The following is a 24999-nucleotide window of genomic DNA, read 5'->3' as shown; positions in this document are numbered from 1 at the left end:
TATTCTGCACCCCAAGATGTTGGTACTTCCGGTAGAACCATAATGACGAAATTTGTCATGCTTGTAGGTTTATGAGGTACGAGACCGGAGCCCGAGCTAGCGCGAGGGTCTTGAAACGAAGCCCCTAGCCTTAGGCTAGTTCCCGTTATAGAGGTCCTGGGAAAGACTTTTCCCTGACTCATAATGAAATTCGCTGACTTTCCCTGACTGGTAGACACTCTGATATATTAAGAAAAAATAAATAATATTTTATGCCCACGTAGAACAACAAAACAAAGAAATAATAATTTCCATTAACACTGCTGCCTAAAAAATGGTACACACAAATAATAAATTGCGATGCGTAAATGGAAATTTGTTTCGCAAGTTGCTGAACAGAAAGCAAAAAAGTTTATATATCAATACACATTCGGCGTTGCCCCTATAAAATTTACGAGCCAGCTAATTTTCCCGTTCTTGTTTAACTTTGGGCTTAAATGTCATCGGGATTGGTAAAAATGAAATCTTTCAGTTTAACGTCCGACGATTATGCTCATTTGACTAAGAGAGACCAATGATTAAGACATGTGAATGATGCTGGAGAAAATGATGGACTGAGAATGCACGAGGAAATGGGAGTACTACGAGAAAACCCACCGGCACGAGGCTGTCCACCATAAACTTACTTGGTCGGAGAGTGAACCAGGGACACCACGCACCAGAAGTAAGAGCTCTACCATTGAGCCACCATGCCCAAATATTTGACGTCTTTATGAAGATGTTGTACTTATATACCACACCCGTCCCCAACGGAACAAGTTGAGGCAGAGTGTTTATATGCCTCGTCAGTCTCTAAAGAGTTAATATCGATGTAACTCGACTTATCAATCAACAAACACTCTGGAGTAAAAGTGAGGGTAACTTGGGCAGATGTCGTTCCCTCACTTTCAAAAAATATCTATAGCGTCCCCCCACTTTCTTAAAATTACAGTAGGCAAAGATAGGCACGAAAGACGGCGTGAAGTCAAGCGCCCCTACCTTTTCAGATTCACTCTTACCCCTGCGAACACTTATATCAATGCCGCTACCTTCTGTCTAAAGTACACTTTTCAAGTATTTCAGTCATTCTAGTTATTGTATACTACACATATAACGTACTCACTGTTCTTTAATAATACTCACTTGATCTTCTCCCATTTTTTATTGGCCAAATGAAAAACCCACAAATCCTTATAATGGTAAAATTGTGCCTGACTTGGACTCGCAAATTCTCCTCCGAACACCCACAGCTGTCCTTTGGATGTCGGTAATGCTACCATTTGGTGTGCACATCTCGGTGGAGGACTGCCTGGGGCTTTCACTAAGATCCATTCTTTGCGAGGGATGTTGTAGAAGAATAAATCATTATATACAAATGTCTGAAAGAGATAAGTTAAAAAAAAGAAAAAGTTATAAGCGAAATCAAGAATAATAGATAAAATAGATAGAATGATAGATAATACATAAAAGTTCCAGCTTATCACTGAAAATAAACTTTTAAAAAAGTCTAAATAAACTAAAAAAAGACAAGACTTCTTTATCTGATTTTCAATTCTAGAATGCTAGGAGGAAAATTAGATGGTAAATCATGGCAATATAATTTTACAGAAAAACATTATTACTGTTTTCCAAATAATATAAACTATACTGTATTAGTACTGTCTAAATCTAAATGTCTTATGTCCAAAACAGTTACTCCCGACTTTATATTACGTATAACAGGGTTCACAATAAAATTCTGGTATTGATTTCTCTGACTTACCCTAAATTCCATGACTGAATAGATAACTTTTCCCTGACCCGCGACACTGTAAACACTATCATTTATATAGTCAGATTAAAAAAAAAAAAAAAAAAAAAAAAAAAACCTCCATTCTTGTAACTTTCCGATGCTCTCCTTTTTATTTTTGAAAGGGCCTAGAGTTGAACGGCATTCACCAGGTTATGGCATATGCTGATGATGTAAATTTAATAGGGGAGGATAGGAGAACAGTAGAAATAAATGCAGAGATCTTATTAAAAGCTTGCAGGGACATGGGTTTAGAAGTAAATGCAGAGAAAACTAAATACGTGGAAGTGCGTCGGGACCATAATACGGCAAATTGTGGAGGCGTTAAAATATTAAATAACGCTTTTGATAAAGTGGATACTTTCAAATATTTAGGATCAATATTAACAGACGAAAATCATATTCACGAAGAAATTAAATGTCGACTAAAAGCAGGGAATTCATGTTACTACTCGGTTCAAAATCTCTTGTTGTCGCGAATTCTGTCGAGGAATTTGAAGCTTAAAATATATAAAACGATAATCATGCCTGTTGTTCTGTATGGTTGCGAAACATGGTCGCTTACTCTGAGGGAAGAACATAGACTGAAAGTATTTGAGAACAGGATCCTGAGAAGAATATTCGGACCCAAGAGGAACGAGAATGGGGAATGGCGGAAGCTTCATAACGAGGAACTACATAGTTTATACGGTTTACCCAACATTGTTAGAGTCGTCAAGTCTAGGAGGCTTAGGTGGGCAGGTCATGTAGCTAGAATGGAAGAAAGTAGAATTGCTTTCAAAGTCTTGACTGGTAGACCCATAGGAAAACGACCATTAGGAAGACCTAGGCGCAGATGGGAGGATAATATTAAGATGGATCTCGCAGAGATTGGAATACAAAGTAGAAACTGGATGCAGTTAGCTAAGGATAGAAGTCAGTGGAGAGCTTTTGTGAACGCGGCACTGAACCTCCGGGTTCCATAGGCCATAGAGTTAGTTTTGGTTAGTTAGTTAGTTAGCTTATTTTCTTGTAAATACTTATTATGAGTCAAACTTCTTGTATTTGGAACACTATAAAACACATTGAATACATTCATACACACGAACAAGTAAACACACATCTTAATTTAGGCCTATTTCTTTGATTATCTCTAGGCGCTCTGAATACATTCATACACATAAACAAGTAAACATACCTCATAATTTGGCCTATTTCTAATTATCTTCAACGAACAAACCTAAGTTATTTTTTTTTTAAATTCTCTAATATTTGTTATTATTATTATTATTATTATTATTATTTTGTTGTTCTTCAAAAGCCTGAATTTTTAACACCTTAGCGATTCTTAAGCGTTTTTACTTCTACAAATAATTTTCTTTATGGGAACCTTTTTCTTATTATCACATTTTAAAATTGTCTTGATTCATTGAGATGTTGAAATTTTTGAGTTTTACGTCCCACGGTTATGCCGGTTAGGCTAAAGGAGACGGTGATTATGAGAAATGAATGAAATGGTGGAATGAAGAAAGTGGGAGGAAACGGGAGAACCCGAGAAAACCCACGCACACGGTGTTTGTCCACCACAAAGTTAACTTGGCGGGGGCTGGAATCGGACCCGGGACCCCAAGCACCAGATGTGAACGCTCTACCACTGAGCCACCGCGGCTCCCTTCATTGAGATGTTTTTCATATCTTATGTGAGCAACTGAAAAAAAAATGACTCTTCTGTTAAATGCAGCAGAAGACTTCTCTGTTTCTTGATATATTTTGAAGCATTTCTCTGACTTTCAACGTCAGTGTAAATCCTGTATTAAGATCTGTCAAATTTAGTTAGATTGGTTATGACTAAGGCCCGGAAGTTGAAATAAAATCCTCTTTTTTACGAAAGCCCGAAGACGAGGCTTAACATATGTTCATTTTGGGTCATTGTAGACCAGAAAATGGTGGATTTTATTTGTCCTCTTTTGCCTTTTTCGGCGTTTTTTTGGTTATTGGTCTTTTTTTTAAGCTTTTCATAAGTCTTAACGTCTTTTTTGCACTTTATCTTTCGACAATAAATTTACTGGCCATTAACTCGAATCACCTCCACATCTTAAACATATTTTCTTTAGTAAAGAAAATTCAAAAGATAAGATATTCTTCAACGACTGGACTGATAAGAGCAAATATTCAACAATCAGAAGCCAGATAAGGAGGCGTGACAATGTCCTCCAGCAAGGGGGTGACACTGGGAAGTTTTCTTATTTTAGTTTGTATTTCAGTTTGTGGAAGAAGGACAGACCGTTAACCTACCAGAATCTTGTATTTCCTGAGCATTATATCCATTAAATATGTAATTCTAATTAAATTGGGTCTTATTTTTACGTCCTTTTTTCCAGTTTTTAGGTCCTTTTTTTTTTAAAGATATTTTTAGGTCTTTTTATAGGTCCTTTTTTGGTAATTTTTAGGTGTTCAACTTCCGAGCCCTAGTCATGACAAAAAATCGGAAGCTGAACTTGTCAGAATGGTCACAGGAATAATTAAAAGGATTTTAAATTTTGGGGATGGAATCACGTCACAAGCGGCAGTTGATGTCCACTACGTGACTATATTTGAAAGAAATTTAGAGCGAGCTAGGACACGATGTTATCTACGCACAATAGTTTCGCAGATGGAGTGAAAGTTGAAAAATCACGTCCTCTTCCTCCCTTAGAGATCTCATTTCACAAAATTTCGTCTTAGAGTCTAACAGCCTAGAGTGCAAGGCTCCATAGCAGAACATGCGATCGCAGAAAATTTGCTGCGCCTGTGCAAAAAAAATTGGTTCTTTTAGCGAAACTCTTCCAAAAAACGTGACTTCACAGGTTGTAACTGGAACTAGGGATAACGCTGAAAACTGTTTACCATACTTCATGTAACGCTATAATAAAAACATAATAGTATCTTGATTTTTTTATTTTGGAATTCCTGCAGAAAATTTTTGACTTACAAAAGCTCATTGCAGAAAGACAAAGAAAGTTCTGCCATCGGGGTGCAAGGACAATATATATATATACATACATACATACATACATAGTACCTTGGAAGAAAGGAAAGGCATTGATTTGGGACTTCACATGTTCAGACACCTATGCCCCCTCCAACCTACAATATGCCTCAGTACAAGCTGGACTCGTAGCTGCTCGAAGAGCGAAAGAAAAAAGGAATAAATATAGCAATCTAATCGATAACTATTGCTTTGTCGCAATAGCAATTGAGTCTAGCGGTTCTTGGGAAGAAGGAGGCCTCAAATTTATAAAAGAAATCGGCCACCGTCTATCAATTAAATCAGGAGATAATCGAGCAAAAAGTTTCCTGATTCAACGCATAAGCATAGCCATTCAACGTGGGAACGTGTCGGCTATAATGGGAACGTTACCCACTAGTAAAGAGCTAGAAGAAGTCTTTCTTCTGTAATTGCGGAGAAGGGAGGTTAGGAGAAAAAACAAACATCATTGGTGCATCAATTTATGTAGCAACCGAGCAAGGAGTATGAAGAGACAGCTCACAGTCCATAAGTTTATATATATATATAAAAAACAGCATGAATGCTGTACCGTACGTCAAGACAGTGACATAACATGACAGGTTGGAGCCTTTGAAAGCAGAAGATTTAGTAGTACCTGCCGAACATCATGGGAACAAAGTACCGAAGAATAGATATTTACTGTTTCATTTGAAATTTTCATTATAACAGTTTTTTTAATATATAAAATTTAAATTTGTAATATGTAACAATATCATATAATTACATTGTTAATATATGTTAATTGTCAATGCATATATATATATATATATATATCTATATATATAAAAGAGAACGTACAATTTTTTGTCCGCTCATCACGCTAATACGGCTGAACCAATTTCTTTCATTTTTGGGGGGTTATTAGGATTTGGACCCTAGATGGTTTTTATCATATCACTTTAATTTTTAATTACCAGTGTCTTGAGATAATTGACCATTCAGGTGTCCATAACGTACAAATCCTTTGTTATTAGTTCATCATAGGTAAAAATAAACGTATTTATATGCAACCCGCATGACCGTGTCACTCGGCGGGTTAACATAAATGACAGGCGATATACAGCGGAAAATAGCTTGAATCTTCTGTTTAAAATTTTTTAATTGATTTGCTTATTTTTACAGACACTTTTACAATATGCCAGCACCGGGATGACCGCAGCGAAGCGGGGCGGGTTAACATAAATGACAGGCGATATAATGTTAAGATTTACTGCAATCTTCTATGGTTTTTATCATATCACTTGAAAGCGAAAAAGTAAAAATTATCTAAGTAACAAAGTTTATTGCGTTCCGGGGTGACCGCAGCGAAGCGGGGTGAACGCTGCTAGTATATATATATATATATATGTATGTATGTATTTATTAAATTTCAAAATTCTGTGTCTAATATTTTCGGTGATTTGGTGATGAGTGAATATGTGGATTTAATATATGTCTCCTTGAAAAGAAATGAAAGAAAAGAAAATATTAGACACAGAATTGAAAGAAAATTCATCCTACCAAATTGTCGGTCAACACAACTAGCAATCAGACAACACAATTAGCATACCGAATGATGCTAAATTCTGCAATATAGTTACTGCATTCGATACATCACATGAACCTTTTACCAAATTACACATTAACACTTAATCTCAGACAATCGGATTTGATGAAATAAACGGAATACAAAATTTAAGAAAAGCTCCACTTTTCCCTAAACAAACAACCACTAACCATCTTTTACGTGTACTGGGTATCCTTATTGGATAGTTATTTTCTTAGAACGATTTCTGTAACCAATTCTGTTGCCATGAAGTGCTAGACACTCACCAAGGTATGCTTCTCACAAAGATAATTACAAGTTAATTAGCTTACAGAACTCTGTAGTTGTTTCCAAAGAAAACACTATCAACGATTTCTTTTATTTTATTTTTATTTTTACTTATGTATTTATTTTTTACTATTGGTGATTACCTACTCACGCTATTTACAATTTCAAATATTTCAGTTCCTTTTAAACTATTTAAAACGCGGTAGTATGGAGCTACCTTGTTTACGGCATCTTTAAAGATTTACCTGAATGGTTTCAATCACTTATATCATTACCTTTCTCAACAGGTGACGTAACCCACATGAAGATTGAATAATTTTATGAAAAAATTTGGAAGGGTTTTAAAATTAACAAAACTTTAACAAAACTGAAGTACTGACTTCTTGACAGGGTTGGCAAAAACTGTTTTTTTATTTAAAAAAAAAAGTTTTTTTTTGTTTACCCCCCCCTTTTTTTGGTTTAAACTTTTTTTTTTTGGTATAAATAATTTGTTCTATGTATTTATATTACATATGGACAGAAATAGCTTTGTTTCTCCTTGATGTTACTATGCAACAACAGGATTATGCAGGAAGGGATCACATAAGCTTAAAGCGGAATCCAAACGCTTCTCGACTCTCATCCGAGAGAAATTGTTCTTCATTTGGACTCGAAACCGGGACTAATTGGCCACAAATGTAATGAGTCTGCCGACTCACTCACGAAGAACTCCTGATTGATAAAAATACGTTGTACTGATCTTTATATACTTTTTAATGTAATTGTCAAGAGCTGTTTCAGAAGGGTAAAAAGATAAACAGTTGCACAAATGAAACCATTATACAGAATTATATATAAATCGGGAAACTCCCGCCTTAGCCATTGGGGAAATCCTGTTATTACTTTAAATGTATTTGCATGTACAATTTTAAGGTCAACATATCATAATCAGTACGCTAAAACTGAGGTATTAAATTACAAATTTAGTATGTAGATATAAAATTACATCTATTCATTAAATCATTCAATAAAATTAACACCAAGTCCAATCCAAGCTAATGTTGGAAGCTACGTAGGCAGTTGATAAATTTTGTCAATTCCTATCAATATATTTAAGCAATCTTGGTTTCTTTATAAAACAAGCATTCAAGCAAGCAGAAATATACAATTTGGTTTCATTTCGTATGATTACGCTTAACATCCTTATGTTATTAAGAAGAAGACTTTCGCTTGAAGTGACATCCGAACCACTACTTGGTTTACACTTGAAAGAAGGGTTGTAGTTCGACCAAGAATTGAACATGGGACGCCTTGATTAAAAGGTGAAAAGAAGATAATTAATGCAGATGGTTTGATATGTGAAAACGACACCATGAAGTTCACACAATTTAAAGCATTTTTCGTTCTTTTTTTCTTTTTGGTTTAAACCAGCCAACCCTGCCTCTTGATAAATCTGCTGTGTTTGTAGAAAAGAAAAATTTGCCAATAACTACTAATGTAACCTGCCCAACAAAATGTAAAATACAATTATTGGACATTAACCTACTTTAGTGCACTTTGATCCGAAGTTTTATTTATTTATTTATTTATTCACAAAGCTGCATACAGCATTAGGCCAATTAGCTGAAACTGTACAACATAAAGACAAAACAACAAATACATAAAAGAATAAAATACAGAATAAAGGTTAATTCTCAATATACAAAGTTCTCGTCAACTGAGTTCTAAAGTTTCTCTCAGAGGTAAAAAATATTGCATCCTGTTGACAATGTATTATAATCGTGCTCTAGTCTGTTAAACAACGAGCGCTTTACAATCGATAACCTAGGTGTCTCATAAGTTAACAAGTTGAGAGAGCGAGTTCGCCGCTGAGAAACACGGAAGTTAATTTGCGATAGTAAAAGTTCAGAATCAATTTTATCATTGATGAACTCAATACAGGTAACGTAAATCAGCTCCGAGATGTCGTTTGTCAGGGGAACGTAACTTCATTAAAGACATTAATTAGTTTTTGTTCCGAGTAATTACGTAACTCGGGAATTCTAAATCTAACTATGGTAAGAAAGAAGTTTAATACAGAGTCAATGCGAGGCGAGATAGATTAGTAGGTACTGCCATGTTCCATAACAATATTCAATGATCGGTGAATAGAAGCCTTGTGAAACATTGTAAGGGCAGGAAGACTTTGTATTTCCGGAAATCTATAGAGTAGACCAAGTAGTTTCATAGCTCTGGATGAGATCCAACTGATATGATCCACAAAGGAGAGTTTTTCATCAAAGACAACACCTAGTTCTTTTTTGGGATGAAACGCATTTGATAGGTACATTGTTAACATTATATATGTCGAAGCACATTCTTTTTTAAGGTAGTACATTTATTGGGAAGTCTACTCATAACATGAGAAACGAAATCAAAAATAAGTGTAAATCAAATACAGCTTTGAACAAATAATAAAACAGGTATGGCTATAGAGAAAGATGAAGAAAATAAGCTGGATGAAACGAAAATTCAATGAAGGAATGTTAGAGAGGAGAAACATTGGGAAATGATAAAGAAGAGAAAAAGTCGGTAGGACAATGAACAAAACGTATATGAGGGACACGAAAATGGAATTGTTATTCTGACGTCAAAACAAAGACATTAGTGAGAAACCGTATTATAAATGTGGAAGTTTTGCAGTTTACAACGGGGATGACAGAATCCCAGGGCTCATAGTGGCCTGGTCTCTTGTAAATAGTTGAAAAGTGACCAAAATCTCATCATGACCCGTTTTCCTTTGTCAACTTCTCCATCACCTCTCTCTTTGTTTGTTGTTTTGCTTCATCTTTTCTTCTTTACTTCTTCTTTTTGAGTTTCCTCCTTTCTTAGGTTTTTTAAGTATGCTTTGTAGTTACGGTAAGTAGACTTAGCAGATGTAAGAAGCTTTTGAGTAAGTGGAACCAGTTCTGGCCTATTTCCGAATTTCTTCATCCCAGACATTATATTTAACTTAGCATTGAGAGTTTTCAAAGCCATGAAATATTCAAATTCATCGTCTAATGTTACGAAGAACATGCAAGAAGCATAACACAAGACGAACACGATAAACCACACAAACACACACACACACACACAACGTTGAGCGGAGCGTTAACTATTACGAAAGAAAACTAAAAGACTATTATGATAGAAGAAAGAATAGACACAGAAGGGTTCTCAACCCCACCTTGAGAGCTTAAGCATCCACCAACCATCCACTGTGCTTTAAAAAGAATAAAAGCTGAAGTGAGAATAAAGCTAACTGTTTCACATGTGGCAGCAAGTACTGAAGCTTTCAGAAGAATAATGAGTAACAAGTTTCTGCCTTTTTCCGTTTATTTTTACAATATTTTTCTTAGAAAACTGCCAATGCAAAACATAAATCACACGAAAAAGTCACTTCAGCTCCCAAAAAAGTAAATTTGAAAAAAAAAAGTAACTTTTAGTGACCAACTTGAAAAAAAAAGTAACTTTTAGTTAAAAAAAAGTGACTCGCTATGAGCCCTGGAATCCTTACACAGATCATCATTACTACAGCTAAGAATTTTAAGTGCTGCATTTTATTATTATTTTTTCCGTTATTAAAATGTCCAAATTAGTCTGTTTTGCAAAGAAGACATTAAATAAACATTTTTGTGTTCTGGTTGCATTTTCTCTTCAAAGCAAGCACTTTTATGCACTTTTTCAATATTTTTGGCTCCTTTTCCGCATATTATTCCTATAATAATTAAACAAGAAACACTGAGTGTGTGCGGCATCACATTACCTTCGCTTCAGTGCAGTCCCTTTAGGCGAAAGCTATGAAACAGAAAGTAAAGGGGAATGGTAACATCAAACTGACCAATCACGGCTATTATCAATTGTTGAGTGCTATTGTTTAGTGCTTTTGTATTTGAAAAGATTTATTTAGTGACCAGATGGGTTGGTTTGGGCTTTCACGTTCCCGGTTATATGAAACAGACCTACGGTTTAACGAGTAATCCGAACCACATGAGCTCCAATCAGGAACCGAACCTCCCCAGGTCTCCCTTGCCAAAGGCGCGTCCCGTGACCATATAGCCTTACTTAGTGACTGGAGAAGTCGAACTAAAAAAGTACGTTTTGCTAGTTTTGTGATCTTGAAACTTCAATAACGTTGTGTCCTGAGACTTGCTTTAGGTAGTCTTATCAATAAATTTTTTAAGTCCTCATATATGACGTAATTAGTTTCGACACTACGCTAATGTATTCATTTTATGTTTAATACGCTACTATGCAAGTCAGTAATTCATAAAGAATTAATGAAATCACATAGTTTAGCGTATTTACGTGTTATTTCATTTTTATCAGACGAATACTCTCAATTACTTATTGAACTGCTCATAACTTAGATGCTTGATCTTGTGTCTTCCTGTAATCTTACTAAATATAAATTATCAACAGTTCGACAACTAATCCAAAGTTCTCGTCTTGAAAAAGATGTCAGGTTGCATCGAAATGAACGACAATTACATAAGACAAATACACGAAGGTACACAATTTTACAATGATGTTACAATGATTACATTACCCAAGAAAAAGCACGCAAAGAAGTGCAACCATCACAGAACCATTAACCTTATTTCCCACACTGGAAACATTATTGCATGCGTATTGAACAGGAGGCTGAAAAGTAAGTTAGAAGAGATGTTAGACGAAGATCAATTTGGATTCCAGAAACGAAAAGGCACCAGAGATGCCATTGGGTTGATGAGAATTATCTCAGAACGAGTTCTTGATGTAAAGGAAGAGTTGTATTTGTGCTTCATCGACTGGCAAAAAGGTTTCGACCGGGTAAACTGGACGAAACTTTTGAAAATACTTCAAGAAATCGGAATCAACTGGTGTGACCGACGACTCATTCGAATTCTGTACATAGGACAACGAGTAAAGCTGCGCTTGAATGAAGAAGAAACCAACAGTGTGGAAAGTAGTAGAGGAATCAAAAATGTAGTATGTCGCCCTAATTATTCAACATTTACAGTGAATGTTTAATGAATGAAACATTACCGTGAATTTCAAAATTGGAAGGCTGATCATAACAAGATCACGTATGCAGATGATACGGTCATTATAGTTAGAACTGAAGAAGAACTACAGGAGATGATTGACAAAATAGCTGCCACTGGGAAACTATATGGAATGGAAATCAACATCGAAAAGTCGAAAGAAATGACAATATCCCTTGGAAATGTGCCCTTACGGGTCAGAGTAGAATAAAGAGAATATGAAGAGGTCGATCATTCAAGTATCTGGGAAGTATTTTGACGAGAGACGCTTACTGCATCAGAGAGATCAGGTCAAGAATTGCCATAGCGAAAGAATCATTCAACAAGAAAATATCATTCTTAACTAGTAGTCTCAATATTGAACTTGGAAGAAGTTGTCAAGTGCTATATATGGACCATTGGACTGTATGGTTCAGAAACTTGGACATTACTGAAATTAGAGAAGAAATATTTAGAGAGCTTCGAAATGTGGCGTTGGAGGAAAATGGAGAAAATACAATGGACAGAGAGAGCAACAAACGAAGATGTTTTACAACGGGTAGGAGAGAAGAGGACACTTCTATCCATCATCCTTCGTAGGAAGGCCAATTGGATTGGACACATCTTGCGAACAAATTGTCTTCTTCATATCGCCATAGAAGGAAAGATAGAAGGAAAACGAGAAGTAGAAAGAGCACAACTGATCGATGATTTGAAAAGTATAAGAAAATATTGGGAGTTAAAAGAGGAAGCTGAAGATCGAAAAATGTGGAAGAAACATTCCAGGCCTAAATCTAAAACTGAAGATAAAAAAAACTCATTGGTCCCAGGACCTGGCGAAAGATAGAATACTTAAAATAAATAAATAAATAAATAAATAAATAATAATAATAGTAAATTATTTTACTAATTCCTCATTAGTTTTGGTATTGTCTACATGCATATTTACATTTTAAGTTTACAGTTTTTCTCCAAAATTTTGCACTATTTTAACGAACATTTTGCACTTAAAATTCCCAGCTCTAATAACTATCTCCCTTATTACTTTACCAAATTAATAACTCTTGCCTTTTGTCCGTTGAAATACTCTCCTCCAAACAAGATCAATTCTTCCTTTTCTGGGTGAGACACAAAAGAGAAGTTGGATCGTCTCGATGGCGGTTCCACTACCTGCTCCACAACCTTTTCACGACGTCTCTCTTCTTGTTCTATCTGGGCTACTATTTTCTCAACGTCATCCTTCAAATACACACATATATTCTTAGTTTTATTGAAAGGTAGAGAACATAAAATAAATGTATTTTGAAACAAAAATCATCACATGTAATGATTTAATGCAAAATTCTGATTTACTTGCACACCACCAGCAGATGTAGCTAAAGACACATTTTGTTACTTATAATTTTGGCAACTTTTTGTAATCTATCACTTTCACCAGAGTACTTACGAAAGAAATCAGTATTCAAATTTTCTGACCACTCTTAACACAATTGTTGCCACATAAGTTGAATTTAAAACGAAAGCTAGTTTTAAGCCCGGAGTTAAATGAATTAAATATAACTCACATTTACACCTTTATACTGTGAGTCGTATGCTGCACAGGCGATTCACAGTACTATGCTGTAATGTTGGAAATTTTATAAATAAATAAAAAAAAAAAAAAAAATAAATAAATAAATAAATAAAAAAATTCAATATAATACGTGAGTACCTTACCTCAATTTCCGCAAGCGTGGTTTCCTTTCGTCGTCTTGGATAAAAAAAATTTAAAAAAATACTTCACTTATAGGTAATGCTCCCTTTGATCTTCCTATCTTCTAGAAGATTCGACGTGATTTTCACACTGTCAGTCCTGTGCACAGGCTGGAGTCCAATATTATACACATCCCAACTTCCTGCAGCACTAACTTTCAGTAGCTATAAAAATCACACCGGAGCAAGGTAATTATACTCGCTTCATTTACTATTAAACTCATGTGTTAGACAAGTACACGATCTGTGTTGACCGCACTCTACGATAATTGCATACGACTGCTTCCTACAGAGCAGCAACTTCCAGCTCACAGCACTCATACAAAACATGAACTGTAACTGTGTGTGTATGCATCTCGCTACTACAACTGCCCTTACGTATTGTCACTAGAGGGCGTAAAGTAATACACGTCACACACCCTGACGTCACTAAACGAAAACTTGATAAACAAAAGCACATAAAAAGGTCTGTATGTGCAACATGTAATACTTATGAAATCTGATGAGTGGTCCCTGGACAAAACCCTGCAGTTGGTTCGTGAAAGTCTTGATTAATTTTAAAGTTTATTTTGTTCTCGAAGTTCCTATTTCGTAATGAAACACTGCGACTCCCAGTAAATTTTTTTTTCTAGTGTGGCGCTCAATGCGTTAAAGTGACAGATTCAAAAAAGTCCCGGAAATTATAAGCAATGAAACAGAGGTATAGAACACACTCATAGTATCATACTATGATATTGGTGAATTCATAGTACCTTCCCACTTTGTTGCTTTGCCTCACCAAAAATTATAAATTTAGGGCGTGCCCGTAAATCGACAATGAGATATAAGTGTAAACTTCTCGTGGTCGACGATAATTCTGTTAATCGAAAAAAAGTTAACCTCATGAAGCGCTTGGAAATGATGGTTGTGCAAGCTCGTTCTCCAATCGAATGCACGAGTTTCTCCTAAGTAAACTTCGCAAAAACTGTCAAGGCTGCAGCCTGCTACTTGATAAAAATGTTTCTTCCTTAAAGGTTGTATACGCTAGCAGCAAAACCACATTTTCAAGTGGAAACTGTTATACTGTAGTGTGGTCGATGATCTCCCACCAGATATATATATATATATATTAAAATGCTACAATATCACTTAAAAGCAACTGAGCTCCAACCTATAACTTTGGCTTTCAAATCTTTCATTTACGGTTATGTGTGATTTCACGTTTAACATAGACAAACATAACATTTTGAGTATGTGTACTTTAAATAAATTAGTTAAATACATCTTTTTCATAAAGTTTATGTTTTAAAATTATTGTTCAAAGCCTTTGTATTTTAATAAGCCTTCTCTAAAACCAATGCACGTGAATTGTGCTTCCATCTTCCGAGTTCTTTTAAACTATATGTTGTGGACGTTTATAAGTTTGTAGTCAATCCTTTCGACAATGAGATCTCGGAAACTACAGGCTCTAGAAAGATGACGTTTTCACTGATCGATTGGAAATTTGGCGTAGATTATCCAGTTCTAATTGAATGTTTTTTTAAAAAAAAAAAAAAAAAAAACATGGCTATTATTTTTTTATTACATTTTAAAGGTACACTGGAAGCATTGAAATAAAAAAAAAATCTAAAGAATCATATCCTATGCATTATACATTCCAACACCATACTGTTGTATATAGGGGTTGCATATGCCTCTGGTGTTTTTTTCATGGTCAAATAACAATGAAAAAGGAAGGATAACCATTTCTCCAGTGTAAGAAGAATCTATATTTTTGTAATGAAATCTTTAAGTTTAACACGGTTTCACGAAGTTGAAACAGTTCCATTGTTAAAGGTTTGGATATCCATTTCAACAATGAAGAAAATTCTAAATAAAAAATCGGCACGGATTATTGCCTTCGATAGATTATGAAGTTCCTTTTCTAAAAGTTTGAAGTCTGTAGGTTGAAATTTGTAAGAGAAATCGTGACTTTTTGTGAATGGTACAAAATACATGGGAGAGATACGAAAACTGTAGTACCATCTATCGACAAAACTTGTCCCTTTAAACCAACCTTAAAGACATCATAGCTTTAAAAATAGACAGGTAAAACTGGATATTTGGAATCGCAAGACGCCTATATAAAGAACACCTTTCAGCATGGGAAACCCGTAAGACCAAAATAAGGATAATAAAGGAGTAACTAAAATGTAAATTTACGTGAAAAAATGACAAATACTCATCGACAAATGTACTCATAAAAAGGTGAAATGAAGCAAAATGATCAAAGTCTTATGGAAATGGTGAAATATTAAATTTGGTGAAGTGCAGACTCAGAGAAGCGAAATGTAAGATGTAAGTAATTGTATAATTACTTGAATACCAGTAAAAATTAAAATAGATAATCCTTCCAAAGATCAGAAAAGTAAAATATACGAGAAGAATACCAAATAATAATAATAAAAATTTAATGGAATAAAGCAAATGACAATGTTTTACGAGTAAACATTACCTAGGAATGAAGAAGCAAGGACTGTGAAAAGCAAGCACTGGCTGAGTATAGGGTGAACAAATAGTTCTGCTTCCTTTCCCTAGTTTAGTGCAATTTCCTTGGGCTAAAATGTAAATTTACGTGAAAAAATGACAAATACTCATCGACAAATGTACTCATAAAAAGGTGAAATGAAGCAAAATGATCAAAGTCTTATGGAAATGGTGAAATATTAAATTTGGTGAAGTGCAGACTCAGAGAAGCGAAATGTAAGATGTAAGTAATTGTATAATTACTTGAATACCAGTAAAAATTAAAATAGATAATCCTTCCAAAGATCAGAAAAGTAAAATATACGAGAAGAATACCAAATAATAATAATAAAAATTTAATGGAATAAAGCAAATGACAATGTTTTACGAGTAAACATTACCTAGGAATGAAGAAGCAAGGACTGTGAAAAGCAAGCACTGGCTGAGTATAGGGTGAACAAATAGTTCTGCTTCCTTTCCCTAGTTTAGTGCAATTTCCTTGGGCTATACATAGTAGAATGGATAACATCCGCCCAAGCACCTTCGAAACCCAAATCTTGCTACTCGCCTACCTACTATTTATTTTATCTCTACATTTTCCATTGGCTATAATACAAATCTTTCGTGAGTGCATAGTTAGTAACAGAATGCAAGTTTTTAAAGCAATATTGTATCTTGTTTTTAGCGGCCTCCTTAGCTTCATCTATATCAAGTGAAGTATTTTCATGTTACCCAGCACAAACTTTTGGATTAGTAAACGTTTTTTAATATTTTAACAATTATTTCAAAATGAAATCTTTCAGTTTCACGTCTCTTGTTTATGCTGGCTAGGCTAAAGGAGACAGTGATGATGAGAAATCAATGGAATGGTGGAATGACGAAAGTGGAAGAACCCCGATAAAACCCCACGCACACGGTGTTTGTCTATCACTAAGTTCACGTGGCTGTGCGTGGATAACACAGTTATTTCGAGTGGTGTCCACAATCTTAACCTGCATGTGCACTTTTCTTGCTTTGAATGGTCCTGTTCTGCCCTATCTAATAGAGGCAGTACAGGAATGCAGGACGGGAGCCCGCGCGGGGAGTGCGCCCGTAGGGAGCAGGCGCGTCAGCGATGGAAGGAATGCGTAGAACCACTTGGTACTGCATAAAATCACGTAGAATCGAGACTTGCAATTCTATGCTTGTAAACACAAATTACAGGTTTCCTATATCGTGCAGAAATATTTCACCGGTAGGAAGTATATTTCACCGGTAGGAAGTATATTTCACTATCGTCTCTAATATGCACTGATTCACCTTAATCCTTGTACAGCTCTTAGAAAATACTGGTTTTGTACACTGTGAATTCCTCCACTAGTGAAATTTAATATCCTAGACAATTCTTTTTCATATGCATTCACTCATTTTAGCCATTCGGCTCCCTTAGCTTAAAGGGCATAATCTTGGGATGTTAAACTGAAAGATTTCATTTAACCGTGAACTAAACATTTTAATGACGGATTAATCTTAATCAGTACTATTTTGAAGGTGTCTATAACCTTAACCTGCATGTTTGATTTTTTAAAAAAATGAAATAACTAAAAGATAAACAATGTAAACCTAACCTCTCCTAGGGCAGCTAATTCTTTTTTCTGTTTTTGAGATAGTTTCTTCTCAGTTTTTGCCGCTGTCTTCTCCGCTCCTTTTCCCTTTTTCTTGTCCTTTTTACCCATTTGTGAATATTAGAATTAAATGTATACAATTTATAATTTTTCTAGTATATTTATTGTATATGCTCGACACTGTTACTCAACAACTCCGCATGCTCTTCACGCTCTGGATTGTGCTGTCCTCTGGTGAATCTTTTCAAAACAAAACAAAACAAGAAAATGTAGAATTGCGTTGCCTTTTTTCTTTAGTGATCCTTCGTTTTGACGTTGGTGCCGTAGGCAAAAACCCTAGTGGCACCCTCCTCATCCATCGAATAGGCCCCGTGCATGACTATCTATAACTTACGCTAACGCGTAGAAACGCCCATAAGCCGAAAATTATCAGTGGGACAGTCAGGGACGGCGCCAGGAACGCTTGATGGGGTGGGCGGACAATGAAAATGAGAACTGGGTAATGTAGACATTTTTTGACAATAATTAAGTTTCAATTTTTATAGTCTTTAGTTAGCTAAGGCTCAGACCGAAATTGGGGAGGAACAAGGATGTGGAAAACAGCTGTCTTGGCCTTATAGAAGGTACAATTTCGGCATTCGCCTGGTGGGACTGGAGAAATGCAGGACTTAGAATGTGCTATAGGCTCGACCTACAGAATTCCGCGTGGCAGACACACTACCTCTACTTCCAGTTTTTTTTTTTTTTAAGCAATAATAACGGTGTGTACTGTTGAGTTGAGTTGATTCTGAGTTTAACGTCCCGTTCAGCAGCGAGGCTATATGAGACGTGGACCTACTGATTAACGTGGAATCCGAACCACATGAGCTCCCGCCGGGAATCGAACCCGGGTCTCCCACGCCAAAGGCGCGTACGCTAACCGCCTAGCCACGGAGGGGCTCTCGGTGTGTACTGTGTAGTCGATGAAGTTCAAGACAGCTTTAACTCCTCTCCCTCCAAGAATGCACATGAATGCATAGAAATAAAAGAAGGTTCCAACAACACAGACTAACAGACAATACTCTACTTTTCGTTAATAACATAAAATACACAACAAGTAGGTAAAGTAAACCAAGGATAAAATAGGCTACTGCAAACATTTTTAACGTTGAAGGATTTATTACAAGAAAGCAAGAGACAAAAAAATATAAATCAGTATATTCAGAAGCAATACTGTCGTCTTCGCTCTCTCCAGCATCTAGTTCATTTTCACTTTCTTCGTAATCGAACACTTCAAATTGCGAATCCTGGTTGTCACATGTATTTGTATTATTGTCTTTTTCTCTATTGAAGAAGGATTATCACTAACGTCAACGGATTGAAAATCGCGTTTCTTTGAACACAAGGAAGACACTGAGCCTGGAACAAGCACCGACCACCGAGACTTCTGAACGCAACAGAGATCAACTCAACAATGCTGTAATAAGGTTTTTTTTTCAAATCTGTTTAATGCCACACGGATAAGACATGTGGTAATTGGTACATTGCTGTAAACAATTGCAAGTTGCAACCCTTTTATAAGAAGCTATCGCACCGACACAAAGCACTATTCCCTCCCTGTCTTTCTGAAATGAGACAATAGTCAATACTGGCCACCTGTCCATTATTTAGTCGGCTTTTTAAAATGTATTGTCCGTTCACTCTAGGATGGAAAATTGTTTACAAACAACAATTGTAGTGCGAGCGTCAACATCTTGCTTCTCACCCCTACATGGTTAATTCATGGTTGCCAGGCACATTAATCGCCGAACCGAATGTACCTACTTCTGCACAGTCATAGAACAATTATTATTACTACATAAATTGCTGCTTTTGAGATGCCTGAGATATTAACGTTATGACAAATCGAGTTAGTTATTATGTAATACAATCTTACATATAATACACACTCAATTTTGTACAAGTGTTCTTGTTCGAAAGTGAGCGAAAACCTTGTACGCCTGGCAATATTGGAAGCTTGGAGTTTGTATTGTAAACAATAAACAGAGACAGCGAAGACCGTTAGGTTCGCTGGACAGCGTTGTTTTCATGATAAGGCGACAGAAACATATCGTACTGATTGTAAACAGGGACTGGGAATTTCGATGCGAGTATAGGTGGAAATATTCTCGCCACATTATTGCCTGTTGGTGAAGCTTTGCAATGTTGCAAACTGCCAAGTCTAGAATTTCATACTAATTGAACGAGCTTTGAGAATGATTAGTATGATGCAATAATTATAAATACTAACAGCCATAGACTTAAACTATTAGGAAATAAAGCATGCTGCTGTAAGAAGAATATAATACACATTGAATTACGTGTCCAAAGTACAGTATAAAGCGAATTTTAACAAGTAAACATTTTAAAGAAGTACGCATTTACCCTGTTTGGGTGGCATTACCAGACACTCTCCGACACAAAAAAGGCATTAAAATAGGTAGATCGAGCGTGGGCATGAACCCAGCTCTGGCTGGCATTCCTTATTAAGGTTTTCCTCAGTCCCACGAGGTAAATGCCTAGACGATAGCTTCTGTAAGGCAGGGGTGGATCCAGGACGGACTTCTTGGGGGGCGGTGGGTTTTAATACTGCTACTTAGAGCTACTTTTAAGAGCTCCAAACTCTGGGATGGGTTTTATTTAAATATATAAAATAAGAAAGTTTCCTCTCCGGGGGCAATCGCCCCCTGGATTCGGCAATGCTGTAAGACCAGAATTGGGCCAAACACTGAGGCTCCAGAATTGGCGGGAAATATATTCCGCCAGAATATTATGTTGCCAACACTTCCACAAATATTATGGTGATGGGTTCCGATATACCTTTTCCGTTTATATGTGTTTAAATTCATTATGAAGTAAATGTAGAAGTATTTCTATCATTTTCTTTCTTTCTTTCTTCTCATCGTTCTCATCCTCACTCTCTTTACCCCGCCTTCTTAAAATCTGAATACTATCCTCCTGTAAGATTGTTTCTCTCCACGGCCCAAGGTTTAAAGAGACCAACCTGATATAGTTAACTATTAGCAGAACTGTCCCAATAAATTCACATTAGAGACAGCGCCGCAACTTAGATTTTTTCTGGGGGGCAAGCATTAATACGTGTATTTGGACCTCCTAGAAAAAGTATTTTCCCATTCTTGGGCCCTCCTCTTTCTATTTTTCTCTTATTATTTGTCCCCCGGAGCCTGTGGGCCCTCCCTCACGGAAAGGTCTGCGGGGCCGTTACTCACGTCCCTGGGCCCCTTCCATACATGACAAATTAATTCAGAGGACAATATTGACAAGTCTCAAATCCTTACGAACAAATGTTATTTCTAGGGTTCCTAATAGTAGACTTTTTTTTTCTGAAGTGGGCCCACGAGTCACTTTTGTTTTATTTACCTTTTGTGCGCTGCTTTATGTAATGTAGTGAAACTGTTTGATGCTTTATTTATAACTAGCAGCGTTCACCCCGCTTCGCTGCGGTCACCCTGGAACGCAATAAACTTTGTTACTTAGATAATTTTTACTTTTTCGCTTTCAAGTGATATGATAAAAACCATAGAAGAATGTTAACATTATATCGCCTGTCATTTATGTTAACCCGCCGAGTGACACGGTCATGTGGGTTGCATATAAATACGGTTAGATTTAGCTATGATGAGCTAACAAAGGATTTGTACGTTATGGACACTTGAATGGTCAATTATCTCAAGACACTGGCAATTAAAAATTAAAGTGATATGATAAAAACCATCTAGGGTCCAAATCCTAATAACCCCCCAAAAATAAAAGAAATTGGTTCAGCCGTATTAGCGTGATGAGGGAACAAAGGATTTTGTACGTTCTCTTTTATATATATAGATTTCATGTTCATATCGTATATGAATTAAGAAAATTTTGTCTCAAAATGGGCCCCTTCGAACGGCGGGGAACCTCCCAGGGGGCAGTTGTCCCTCCCCTGCCCCACACAAGTTACGGCCCCGATTAGTGAAGAAGTAAACTGTTTCGAAATTTACGCAACTTGCAAATACCAAACCCTACTAGTGCTAAAGTTGATGAGTTAGTGCCACTGTTACCACTGTAATAAAGGGAAAGAAGGGGAAGGACTGCTAAGATCCGCTAGCCAGGTTTTGTGTCAAAACACAGCGCCAAGCTACAGTGAACGGACAGTACTTCCTTTTTTTTTCAGTGCAGCACATAGAAACACTGGCGTTTCAATAGCACGATTGTGTATGTATGTGTTAAACTTTAATTCAATTATCACGACTTTTGTCATCATATTACTACAAGTATCTATCTTAAAATCATTGTTCATTGCAGAGTTAAACAGAGTCCTAGAACCTATTACATTTCAATCGAAAGTAATACCTATTGCTTTTGAAGTACAGGATGTCACCTTCAGTGCCAGATTTACGTATAAGCTTGGGGGCACCAAATAATTTAAAGAAAAATGACTGTAATTTCATTTCCAAATAATATGAAAAAGTAAGCAAGATAAAACGCACATACAACAACGGTGTTCTATACTATTATGTATTAAGCTCTCATGAAGCAAGTAATAGGGCCCTGTTTTCCAAACCGCCTGCAATGGGATTTCTGTTGCCCAGCCTCGCTTATAATGGAGCCCTCGTTTCCCAGCTCCGCTTGTAATGGGGATCTTGTTTCAGAGCCTTATTTGTAATCGGGATCCTGTTTTACAGCCATTACACTTAACTATTTTAATAAGACTTCACAGCATAAGTGATACAGTATCTTGTATGCGGATAGAACTCTAGTACTACTCTTTCACGTACTATTTGGAATTCGACAAGAAATTGAGTCTGGTAACAGTGGATGCATAAGAAGAAGACATGAAACGATAAGCTAGCGAAATAATAGTAAAATATATTGGAATTACAGCCCTAAGCGGCAGTAATCTTTATATCGCGAAATTATAGATATTTCGCTGTACGTACGTGTAAGTATGAAAAGTAGTGTGCAGAAGTATTTTCATAACTTTCAGAACTTGGCACTGATTTTCAAAGTGATCTATAGAGTTGAGTTGATTTTGAATTTAATGTCCCTTTCAGCAGCGAGGCTATATGAGACGGAATCTACTGATTAACATGGAATCCGAACCACATGAGCTCTCTCCGGGAATCGAACCCGGGTCTCCCACTCCAAAGGTGCGTATGCTAACCGCTTAGCCACGGAGGAGCTCATATAGTGATCTATAGAGTGCAATAATGGATCACTAAAGGCAGGGGCGGATCCAGGAGGCGATCGCCCCCCAGAATTGAATATTTTTTATTTTAAAAATAAAACCTATCCTAAGAATTTTCACCTTTGCATTATAAACGTAAAATAAAACCAATTGACTTCGAGCGACTGCCTCCCCAAACATTCAGAATGGATCCGCCCCTGACTAAAGAAAAAAATAGGAGCACGAATCATAGTGATTTCATCCATTCGTTATAGGCATATGAGTCGTTTGTTCGTATATATTAACAGTATTTTATGTATTGTTACGTTCAGAACTGCCCGAATTTACGTTGTGTAAGTTAGTATGCAGCAGACTGAATGCATTAGGTTATCGGCACTAGTTACTACATAGCAGACAAGGTACCAACATCTTTTCACGTCGCAGTAAAAAGATGCTACCTACATTTATAGGACTTATAATAATTTTATTGCAACAGTTAGGTTTTTCAGCCAGAGACGTATCTAACCAGGGGCCGGAGAGGGCTAAGCCCCCAGTTTTTTGAGTGACAGAAATAATTGAAGCCATTACTTACATATTTTTGAAAGTTTATGGTAAACTCACGATATATCTATCATAATCTGGGTTTTAGTTGCCCCTCCTCCAGTTTTAACCTTCTAGATTCGCCTCTGCTTCCAGCGAATTTGTGTCGTATTACACCTTGTGTAATCTTCGAGAGTTGCATTCCATTTTGAGTTACTCTAGTAACCTAACCTGGAAAAAGCTTACACGATTAGTTGAGCTTCAGGCAGTAATTACCAACCCTGGATGATATTCAGATTGTATTTACTTACATCGGATCCCTGGAAACGTTTCAAACTTTACCCAACTGAATAGAAACAACTTGAAATGAGAAATGATGCGGCCTCCACATATTGTAGAAGCATGGCGTGGAGCGTTGATCATAGTTGGTGCAAAAAGAAAACAGAGAAGATCGGCAAGGGGCTTTATTGGGACCAAATTAAACTACCGCTAATTTTACAAATTTTACAGTTTTTCTGTAATGTATTCAAAACAGTAAGTTAAGATAACGAAATATATGCGAAAACGTATTTAGATATGTATTAGGTCCATAAATTACCATATAGCATATATTCAAATAAAAAAGGCGAAATTTTGTCGCTGAAAAAGAAAGCTAGAAATACAAAGAGTCCCATTAACTTCAATAGCTTAGGCCCCATCAAACCTAAATCCGGCACTGGTCACCTTCATTATTCTACTTCTGTTGGGGTTGGCGGATGGGTGGGCGAGGTCATCCATCGGGTGGGCAGTCGCCCAACCTCGCCCACCCTTAACGCCGTCCCTGGGGCAGTATTGATAGTTTTTCTTTTTATATCGTTGTGGTATGTCTTTTAAAAGCAAACTAGACATTGAAAATATACTCATGTAAAATTCGGACTTTTTTTTTTTTTTTTGCAGTGGTAGTGTAAATAAACAGTAATGTATCAACCAGTATTACTAAAAGGATTTCAAATTAATATATCTATATAGTAAGTCACGAATTTACATAACTATAAAATATATAATAAAATTTTGTGAAATCGCTTATAAGCATTTTTTTCTATTTTCAGTTCTTTTTTTTTTTTTTTTAATCGAAAAATTATATACAAAATCAGAAGTGTTTCTTTCTCACTTTTGCTTATGCATATTCTTTTATCAGTTCAGAGATGTCCAACTCATGGACAAAATTTTCACGGTCAAACTGTATTTTTGCCGTCCCCCCACCTAGTCCTAGCCTATATTTAACATTTTATTATAGTGATATTAGAAAATACGTTGGAAAATTTGTTTTGGAGTACTCGTTTGGGTGCCTCCTAATGTTGGCGCCCCGGGCAGTGACCCGGTTTCCCAGACCCTTGGTGGTTCTGCTTGGTTCTGTGTAGCCACGGTACGTGGCAATAGTACTGTGTCTCATAATCATAGCAACACTTTTTAACTCGTTTTAATCCAGATTTTATTAGTCATAGAATTTGTCATTATTGTTGAAGCCTGTTGTGCAGGGGAATTTTATTTAAAGTTTATAAGCTCATTACATGTAATAGAACTGATATCGTATAAATACAGGAGGATTAATTTCTTAGTCATACAGTGCTATAACCTCGAGGAGTTTGCAGTAATGTCAATAATTTGATACGCAAATATATTAAACTGCGAGTGAAGTGAGCAGGAATTTTTATTCTTGCCATGCTCAGAAAGAAATACCGCGAAAACTTGGGGCACTATTTATATAATTTGCTTCTTTTTGTTAAAAACCTGGGGCTCTCCC

At 36.2% G+C, this 24999-nt stretch overlaps 1 protein-coding gene across 1 annotated transcript in view; it reads right to left on the bottom strand.

The window, feature by feature from the left end:
• LOC145690041 (kelch domain-containing protein 4) overlaps positions 1 to 17733 on the bottom strand; it is a 57732-nt gene extending 39999 nt beyond the window's left edge. Inside the window, exons 1-3 of the mRNA XM_081764540.1 lie at positions 17498 to 17733; positions 12723 to 12893; positions 1162 to 1397 (exon numbers count right to left, since the gene is read on the bottom strand). Coding sequence (XP_081620666.1) covers positions 1162 to 1397; positions 12723 to 12893; positions 17498 to 17605 — 515 coding nt within the window. The 5' untranslated portion in view covers positions 17606 to 17733. The remainder of the gene's footprint in view (positions 1 to 1161; positions 1398 to 12722; positions 12894 to 17497) is intronic.
• Between the last annotated feature and the right edge of the window lie 7266 nt (positions 17734 to 24999).

Source organism: Thermobia domestica, chromosome 7 (assembly GCF_964235325.1).
Source record: "Thermobia domestica chromosome 7, izTheDome1.hap1.1, whole genome shotgun sequence".
Lineage (NCBI taxonomy): Eukaryota > Metazoa > Arthropoda > Insecta > Zygentoma > Lepismatidae > Thermobia > Thermobia domestica.
This window is presented reverse-complemented; position numbering and strand designations above follow the sequence as displayed.